Below are 10160 nucleotides of genomic sequence, written 5' to 3'. Positions count from 1 at the left end.
TTTTGTTTTTGACCTTGAGACCTAGAAAAACTGATAATATGTATTCATAATCTGATTTGTATTTGAATAGAATGGCCGATAACACCGTTGACCTGGTGGTGATGCATAAAGCTGCTAAACATTGGTTCTTTAATAAGGAATGGAACCCAAGAATGGGAGCATTAGAGAATTTAGTGGCTATTAAAAACTTGTGGCTCAGGACAGGTGATAATGGAAGACGTACGTCAGTTCGAGGCGGCTTATAGGGTAGTTAATTTTGTTTCCCCGGCACACTACTTTACGATTTATAACATATATAATAAATTGTTAGTTAGAAGGCCAGGTCGGGTGGACAAGATAAATTTCGAGCAATTTATCGAGACAGTAGGTCAGAAGATTCATGATGAGTACAACGAAATACACGAAATTGACGAGAACTATGAGCCTATAGAAGTTAGCTCGGAGGAAGAGGATCCGGAAGAGGACCCAGAAGGAAACAACGATGCAGATGACGACTGCAATGATGACGAGTATGAGGACTAGAAGTTAGGATCACCTTCGAAATTCTATTATGATATTTTGTTTTCCCTTGAAATTTAGTTATGGATTTGAGAACAAGTCATTCCTTTGGATTATTTATTTTCGCCAGGATATAATAATATTGGACAAGATTTCTTTGTGTTTTGAATATTTTATTGAGTTATTATTCACTATTATAAGTTGAATATTATGTGGTATTAGTAAGTGAAGGTATATGCCTTTAATATATATATAAATATATACTCTCTCCGTCCCGGCTTTTGGTATCCAGTTGAGAACGACACGGATTTTAATAAAGTGATTGGTGTGTTGTAAGTGGAATAAGGGTCCCACCTTTTATGTGAGAGTTAAAATAATTATAGTGGAGTAAGGGCCCCACATACTTTTACTAAAAATAGAAATGAATACCAAAATGTGGGACGGCCAAAAAAGGAAAGTTGGATACTAAAAGCTGGGACGGAGGGAGTATATCCCTTAGTTATATATTCAACAAGTAATTATGTTGAATTTCTAGGAAAATGAGACCGTCCACAAAGAAACAATCCAAATTTCAATGACAACACCGGGAATGATGCAGAAGCAAATGTTGGCGATGGAAACTTAATACAAAATTTGATCACTGCACTCCAAGGGTTTGTAAGACAAAAATTCCCATATTCAAACTCCAGCTGCAAATATCATCTAAAAATCTCATACCAATGCTGTTAGATTTATTTTCACCCCCGGCCGGCTGTTTTGTAAGACATAAATTCCCATATTCAAACCATTATAAACTATAAACAAGAATATATAGATTGAATCAAATTAGCAATATTTGCAAATAAATTAAATTAACTAAAAACTTCTATACCTAGCCAGTCAGTCATATATATTGTTAAGTCACGTATATTGAGCCTAGTTATAGTGCTACTAAGATGTGATTATACGTACTACTACATGAAAAGCATCAACAAGTAATTTCTAAGATATCACTTGCACAACATCACAAAAAATAAATGCTTAAATAAAAATAGAGTGCTCATATCATGGGAGAATCAACATAAACAATCCCATATGTTCTGCCGGAGAAATTAATGAAAACTCATCTCCAATCCCATAAACAATCATTCTATATTTCCATACAAAATATACTAATTGCATCAGAGAAATAACCATAGAGATCAATAAACATTCAGAAAAAAAAGATACAAAGGTAAATTATATGGAACTGGAAAAAAAAAAAAAAAAAAAAAAAACTTACCTTCAGGCCGTCGACGGCGTGCGGGAGGTGCGTGCTGGTGCTGGTGGGAGGCGGCTGGTGTGCCGCGTGGTTGGTGGGAGGCGGCTGCGGCTGGGAGGCTGAGCACGGGGGCAGCGGCGCCGGCGGCCGGTGGGAAAAGGCGCCGGTAGGGGTGGCTGCGCGAGTGAGAATGGCGTCTGAACAGAGATCAGAGAAAGGCAGAAAGAGTCTTTTATTAAATTTATTATTTATTATTATTTTAAAACATAAAGTATAGTATCAATAATGTTATGGGCCGAAAGAGTTGTGGGAACTTCACCGCAGTTTATGAATTTTAGGGTTTATTTTGGTTCCATGCCTTTGAATCTCATGCAACCCTTTCTTTAAGAGAGAGACTTAACCGCACTGCCGCTTCTCCATAGTGACGCCGTCGAATGCCACCACACCCATACCATCATCTTCCTTGATTTTCTAAGGTAACCACCAGCTAATAGTTGATTTGCTATTCTTCGATTCTTCGTTATTTTGATTTCATTATTGTCATGGAAACTTTAACATAGATGAAGAATGAGAAGAAAGTTCAACAATTTCTTTCAAGAAGTGCTAGAATAGGCAGAAGAAGAAGAAGAATAAGAAGAAGACGAAATCAGCAAAATCTCCATCTTCCAGAAGAAATCATCGAAGAAATACTATCAAGATTGCCGGTGAAATCACTGTTGAGATTAAGGTGCGTTTCAAAATCATGGGGCTCTTTAAATGGCAGCGACAGATTCATAAAAAAACACCACCAAAATTCGTTGAACAACCCTTCTTTCCCCCAACAAAGGGTCATTGTAGAGTCGGATTTGGTTGAACAACCTCAGTACTGTTCTCTGCTGTCGGTTTTGAGTGGACCAACAAGTACTATCCCTTTATCTCCTTTAGCTGATCCAATGAATACTACATTGACTGAATATCGAATTGTGGGGAGCTGTAATGGGCTGCTCTGCATTCTCCATGACCAAAATACAATATTTCAGTTGTGGAACCCATCCACTAGAATCTCCAAGAAACTGCCAGAAATTTCTAATCCCAACTCTGGTGTTCGGAATTTTGGGTTTGGTTGGGTTGAATCGACTAATGAGTATAAGGTGTTTGTGCTTGTGGTTCATTATTATGATAACTCCAAGGTTGGTAAAGTTTATAGTTCAAAGACAAAATCATGGAAAACAATTGAGCTCTGCGATGATTTAGATTACTGTTGGCCAGGAGGGGTGTTTGCAGGTGGGAAGCTTTACTGGAAGAACGGACATGATAAAGTTATTATTTTCTGGGACTTGAAGAGTGAGGTGTTTGGAAGGATTGAGCTTCCCTTTGATCAAGAGGTGTATGGCATTGTGGGTGTGCTTGGTGGTTTCCTTTGTGTGCTATGTTTTAATTATAAAATTAGAGGCTTTCGAGTTTGGGTTATGAAGGAGTCTTGGGAGAAAGTGGTTACTCTTTCTCATCTTCTTGAGCTTCTTCAACCACCACCATTGGTGAAAGGTCTAAACGGAGAGATTTTGGTAAATTGTGGATTCATTTTGTTGGTTTATGATTGTCGAGATAATGTGTTCCGCAACCTCAAGTATTGTTCCTGTTGTGAGGATACTGGGTTCAGCAGCTACGAGGATTGTGTCAATCCTTTGTCATATCAAGTCTATGTTGAAAGTTTAGTCTCGCCAGAAGATTTATGAAACAACGTCTTAGAACATGATGCTAGGCAGAACAATATATATGTAGTGAAATTTGTGCACGAAAACGAAAGATAGTAGCTACCTTTATGGATACCATCAACTATATATAAAATTAATGATGCTACCTTTTCTCTCCCTTGATTACAAAAACATAGTAGCTAGGCAGAACAATATCATTTTTTCTTTTAATTTTTTTATCTTTCTTGTGAAAGTGTCTAAAGAACCTTAGACTCTTGTATTTTATAATATATATATATGTAGTGAAATTTGTGCACGAAAACGAAAGAATTTTGACTTATAATATAAACTGGCTTTTTGATATTGCAGGGATGCTATAAGTGATTGCTGCCAGGGACGGAGCCGGGGGCTCCCAAATTTTGAGATTTTATTTATTTTCAAAGATATATATATAGATATTCTATACCTATTATAAAAGAACTTTGTATACAAAAGTTAATTTGCTTGTTATATTCACTCATATACTTAATTTAAGGATAATCGAATTATTTAAAACTATATAATATATGAAAATATTGTTCATTATTATTATTACTATTATTATTATGCTCGTTTTTTAATAGAAAATGTATGAAATGCCCAAAAAAAATTGTTTATTATTTAGATTATGCTTGTCTTTTAATAAAAAATGTCTAAAATACACGAAATGTTCAAAAAAAATTGTAATGTACTGAAACTAATTTGTAATATATTGAAACTATATAATCTATGAAAATGTTGTTTGTTATTAATTATTACTATGATGCTCCTATTTTAGTAATGCCCAAAGATTGAAAAAACATACTTACTTCGTCCACAAAAATTGTATTGTAATTTGGGGGAATGAGCTTTAATAAGTTGAATAATGTGTATAAAGTGGAGAAAATGACACCAAAATTGAGTGGAAGAGAGGTCCACCAAAATTGATGTGTTATATTAAATGAGTTTTTTTTTTTGTAAATATTAAGGGTGATCAAAGAAATGAAAAAGATAAGGTCAAGCAACTTTTGATTTGAATCATGATCAAAAGTTGAAGAGCCCATATTCATTATCAACGGAAATAAAATAAAAATAAATCATACACTAAAAATCTTGAAATTGGGAAAAACCCTCTTAATCGAATAGAGCCCATTTCTCTGATAAAACTATTTATTGTAAATACAAAAACCAAACAATGGCCTCTTCAAGAGCAAAAACCTAAAACCCTCGGAATATCGGAGCAAAAGCCTAAAACCTAGAAGTCCTCGGAATATTGTTACAGGTGATAGCTATCAAATTAGAGTAATATAAGCATCAGACATGCAATTATAATATCTCAAGCAAATTCATATTTCACAAATCAAAATACAAGTCTATCTTTCCTCTCTTTCATTTCTCACTCTTTTCTGCACACCACCAATTCTCATTGGATATATTCCTTGTGATGTATTGGCTTCTCCATAGTCGCACCGTTGTTCGGAGATGCCAAACACCCATCGCCACTTGCTACCAAGCGCTGCCGCGTAGCCCCTGATCCGTACCATCATTGCCCTTGATTTTGGTCTTGCTAAGGTAACCACCAGCTCATAGTTGATTTGCTATTCTTCTTCGTTGTTTTGATTTCATTATTGTCATGGAAACTTATAACATAGATTAGATAACACAATTCTCAATGAGTCCGTTTTCGTTCAATTCAGGCAGCAAGTCACATATGTTGGAGAAGAAGCAAATTTATTATGGTATTGGAGAAGATGAAGAATGAGAAGAAAGTTGAACAATTTCTTTTAAGATTTTGATATGGAGATCGGAAAATACTGTCTTCATCAAGAAGTCATCGAGGAAGAAATACTGTCAAGATTGCCGGTGAAATCACTCTTGAGATTCAGGTGCGTTTCAAAAACATGGCTGTCTTTAATAGGCAGCAAACGCTTCATCAAAGCCCATCATCAAAATTCAATAAAAAATCCATGTTTCCCCCATCAAAGGCTCATTACACTGAAGAATTCGCGTGATAGGCCTGAGGAATGTTCTCTGCAGTCATTGCTGAGTGAACGACCTATCAGTCGAGATTCACCTGATGATCTAGTGATTACTACATTGCTGCCATTTCAAATTTGGGGATGCTATAATGGGCTGTTCTGCGTTCTTGAGAAATCAAGCAAACTACCCTTTGCTGTTGCGGAGAAACCAAGAAAAATTTACTTGTGGAACCCATCAACTCGAAGCTCCAAGAAACTGCCAGAAATTTCTGGTCCAGGCTTTGCTAAGAATTACGGATTCGGTTGGGTTGAATCGAGTGATGAGTACAAGGTGTTTGTGCTTTTGGTTGGGTATGATTATTACGGAGGGATTGATAACTGGGTTGGTAAAGTTTATGGTTCAAAGACAAAATCATGGAAAACAATTGAGCTCTGTGATGATTTAGATTACTGTTGGCGAGGAGGGTGTTTGCAGGTGGGAAGCTTTACTGGAAGAGAAATGGATATGAAGAATATATAATTTTCTTGGACTTGAAGAGTGAGGAGTTTGGAAGGATTGAGATTCCCTTTCAACAAGGGTGGAGAAGTAGAAGTTGGTTGGTGGGTGTGGTAGGTGGTTGCCTTTGCGTGACATATTATAACCATGGAAGGCCCGTTCAACTTTGGGTTATGAAGGAGTCTTGGAAGAAAGTGGCGACTCTTGCTCATCTTGTTCAGCTTCTTCTACCATTGCCGCTACCATTGGTGGTGGCTCAAAACAGAGAGATTTTGGTCAATTGTGGATCCACTTTTGTTGGTTTACGATCGCGGAGATAATGCGTTCCGCAGTACTGAGTTTTGTTTCCGTTACCGTACACGTGTCTACGTTGAAAGTTTAATCTCACCAGAAGATGTATGAAAGATTGAAATAAAATAAAATAAAAACCTTTTTTGAAAATGAACTACATATGTCTCATGTTCAACCCTTTATTTTTTCATTCACTCGCTGATAGAAAAAAATATCGATAAAATAACATAATTTATTTATGCATATAAAAATACTATTCTCATGTTTATTCAAATTAATTACATGACATGTTTACGCTTACGACTTACCAATATAACTAATTTTCAGATATATTTTTTTTATTAATTAAAATCAAAACCCAACTAAAATAATGAAACATCATTGTTCAATATTATAAAATTAAACTTAATAAATTGACCAATTTTATTTATGAAAACAAATCATGTTTTTTCTATAAAATCAAATATTTGGATGTTGCAGAATAACTTTATTTTAAAATTGTATTTAAACAAAATGACCACATAAATATGATATAAATATGTATTCAATAAATACATTAAACTATATGCAAATAAATAGTTTTGTACATCTTAAAATATTATATGATACATAATGATATTCATTAGTATCATTTATAATTGCTTTTGATATTTGATGATTTATATATTTATACACATTATCAATAAATTAATTGGTATTTCAAAAATTTCAAACTCATATGTTTTCCAATTCATGTTTTTTTTTTATTGAAATTATGTTGTGGATAATTTCATTGTTTTAGATTCATGTTTGCATTAACTTTTTTTTTTTTTTTGAGAAATTACAAGAGGTATCAAATATATAATCAAATTAGCAACTCACATGCTAGGCGGGACCTTTACACCACACAAATATGAGAAAACAACCGCATGCAGGCGGAACGCTACCCACAGAAAGGTGGGAACACTACCCACACAAAAGTGGAAATACTACCCGCACGCAGGCGGGATTGAACCCAAGACCTCTCACAAAGGAGAGTCTTTGGGTGTCTGAGAAGTTTGCATTAACTTATATTTAAATTATGTTTAACATGTATATTTTTTATTTAAAATATTATTTAATTTCGATTTTGGTTGTGCATTGCACGAGCGGACATAGTAGTTAGTAAGTATGTTGACTATTGACATTTTTTAAGATTAAAAGTGGTGGGTTCCTCAATGGCATATGTGTAAATAGGGAAGGGATCAAAAAAGAAGGCTAAATGTAGAGAGAATGAAGAATGAATCCTGAGCCTTGATTTATGCAATCTAACGCACCAGATTTTTCCTAATTTTCGGTTATAATAATTAAATTCAAGGACATACATGTAATTTACTTTTTATCATTAACAACCATTCCTATATTTAAGGTAGATATGATTTTATTATTTATGGACATACACGCATCAAACTTTAATTCTTTCACACATTAAATTAAAGTAAATCACACGGTACATTAATTCTTCCTCAACTCAGCCTCACGCCATTATCGTCAGCAATTGAAGAAAAACATTTTCTTCAGCATTTTCGTATTTTCCGTATTCGCACAACTTGAAAGTTTATTCAGTTTAATATGTGAAATTATTCAGATTAGTTAAATGTTAATTCAACAGAGTCTGTATTTCATATTTTACGTTATTTATGGTTTTTTTTCACAATTATTTTATATACTCGAATTCATGAATTCATCCAAATTTTTTATTTGTTCAAATTATTTTAATGTGTATTCAAAAATTAATATTATGTGAATAAATAATAGAATCTTCACCTAATTTATATTTTTATTAGTCCAATAATTAATTATTCATAATTTAACTCTTAATTGCTTAAATAAAATTAGTAATTCATGTAGCATTTTATTTTTTTTCATTATTTCAAAACCTGTACATATTAATTTGGTTCTTTGTGTGATAATAAATAATTATATTGTATTTGAATATTGTTCAAAACGTACCCAAATAAGAATTATATTTTTGCGAATAGGGATACTAATTTGCAGAAAAACGTAACTGTTACTCATAAATTGTGAGTAAAGAAAATATTTGGTTGAATAAAGTAACGTTATTCGTGAATATATCGTATTCGAATATTGTTCATGACGTATTGAATAAAAATCATATTTATGCGAATAAGGATAATAGTTTTCTGAATAATTTATATGATACTCATAAATTGTGAATAAGGAAACTATTTTGTTGAATAAAGTAGCAATTTTCATGAATAAGTCTTATCTGAATATTGTTCAAAATTTACCGAATAAACATCATATTTATGTGAATAAAGCATCAATCGCTTACAAATGTGTAAATATGGACGAAAACATCACATAAGCTAACTGCATAATTCACTAAAATTATAGTGAATAATATTGAAAATTCATCGAATACCACTTTGTTATAAACCGAATAAGTAAAACAAGTAAAATTAAGGAAACGTGCAAAAGCAAATCTTTTTCACTTGGCATCCAACCAGAAGCCTCATCGCCTCTAGCATCACTATTCTGGGCAGGGCATGCATGTGCTTGCATTTCTTGGGAAAAAATCACAAAACACAGATCGTATGATATGATATGTTCAAATTTGCATAAATCTGCATAAATATGCAAATTTACATGAATCTGCATAAGTTGAGCAGGTTATCAAATTGACCAGGTCACCATCCACCTAATTTGCATAAATCTGCAAGTCATCATCCACCAAATTTGCATGAATAACATTCATAATTATTTTGAATAAACTTTTTTGTTAAATGAACAAAGAATGGAAAATCCTAATTATTATAACTCCTACTCCATCAACCAGAAATCAGCAGTTCTGCTCTCTTTCACAAAGGATTTCTGGGGTGCAGAAGAATTTTGGAAGAGAGCGAGAGATTTCTTGGCTAGAGCACGACGGTGGCTCTGCTGCTTCTGTTCAGTCGAGAACAGAGGAGATCCAGGCGAAGGCGGCGTCGCGTCGGCAATGGCGTCATTGTTGCCTAGAATTAAAGGAGGTGGAGCCGGTGAAAATTTTGGGGATTTAAGGTTTGAGACAGAGATGATGGAGGTGAGTTCGAGAGGGAGATGGCTTGGACGAAGGCAGTGGTCGTGGCTTCGCCTATGGCGGCAGAGAGAGGCGGCGGCGGCGGCCGAAGCGTGAAGGCGGTGGTCGTGCCTTCGTTGGGGTAGAAGGGGGCGGCGCTTTGTGCGTGCGTGTGTGTATGTTACTGTGTGTGCTAGTGTGTGTAGGTTTCATGAGGAAGATGAATCATTAATATTCGAAAATCATGGAGGAATTTTGGGATACGATATTTACCACGTTCATTTGAGTTACTGTTTTACCCTTTAGTAAGAAAAAAATACATATTTAATGAATATTCAGAATTTTTAATTTGGAAATCAGTTTCAATAATAGCCATTAGATGCGTTAAATCCAACGCTCTATACTAATTCTTCATTCTCTCTCTTATACTAATTCTTCATGGATCCATCCCCTGTGTAAATAAGTATAAATATATAAGGGTACTAATTAAAGAAATAGTTACTACAAATAAGTAGGACACGAATTGGTGGACGGACCAAAATGGCAAATTAGGACATGAATTGGTGGGCAGAGAGTACTAACTATAATTAGCATTACACTTTATACAAAGTTAAAAATTTAAATTTTCAAATTCGATTTTTCATTGAGTAATTAAAGTAGATTATTTTATTTTCAAAACATATTTTTCATTTGGTTATATTTTGATTATGTTTATTATTATTATTTTTTATTTAAATATGTCATTTAATTTCGATGTACGTCATTCATGCTCGTTAGTCGGTGATAAAGCTATCATATTAAATGAGTTGAGCCCAATTTTCTTTACTTAACGAATGAGCATTTCATATAGATTGATGACTGAAATATTTTTCAAAACTATAAAAATATAAAATTAAATCACATAGGTCAGCCCAATGTACATCCGGGC

The 10160-nt window shown here is 34.0% G+C and overlaps 1 protein-coding gene across 1 annotated transcript; it reads left to right on the top strand.

Moving 5' to 3' along the window:
* Positions 1–2111: 2111 nt before the first annotated feature.
* Positions 2112–6273, top strand: LOC131018129 (F-box/kelch-repeat protein At3g06240-like). Its single transcript, XM_057946851.1, has 5 exons — positions 2112–2214; positions 2299–3451; positions 5219–5315; positions 5415–5759; positions 5855–6273. Exons 2-5 carry the CDS (start codon positions 2299–2301, stop codon positions 6222–6224), a joined length of 1965 nt encoding a protein of 654 aa, XP_057802834.1. The 5' UTR covers positions 2112–2214; the 3' UTR covers positions 6225–6273.
* Positions 6274–10160: the final 3887 nt, after the last annotated feature.

Source organism: Salvia miltiorrhiza, chromosome 3, assembly GCF_028751815.1.
Source record: "Salvia miltiorrhiza cultivar Shanhuang (shh) chromosome 3, IMPLAD_Smil_shh, whole genome shotgun sequence".
Classification (NCBI taxonomy): domain Eukaryota; kingdom Viridiplantae; phylum Streptophyta; class Magnoliopsida; order Lamiales; family Lamiaceae; genus Salvia; species Salvia miltiorrhiza.
Note: the sequence above shows the minus strand (reverse complement) of the source record. Positions and strands in the feature narration are given on the sequence as shown.

Excerpts from the sequence above, each read along its gene's own strand:
- LOC131018129 (XM_057946851.1), top strand. The coding sequence starts at position 2,299 with ATGAAGAATGAGAAGAAAGTTCAACAATTTCTTTCAAGAAGTGCTAGA. Across the intron at positions 3,452-5,218 it reads AGTCTCGCCAGAAGATTTAT|ATTTTGATATGGAGATCGGA; the intron begins GAAACAACGTCT and ends ATTTCTTTTAAG. Across the intron at positions 5,316-5,414 it reads AAATCACTCTTGAGATTCAG|GCTCATTACACTGAAGAATT; the intron begins GTGCGTTTCAAA and ends CCCCCATCAAAG.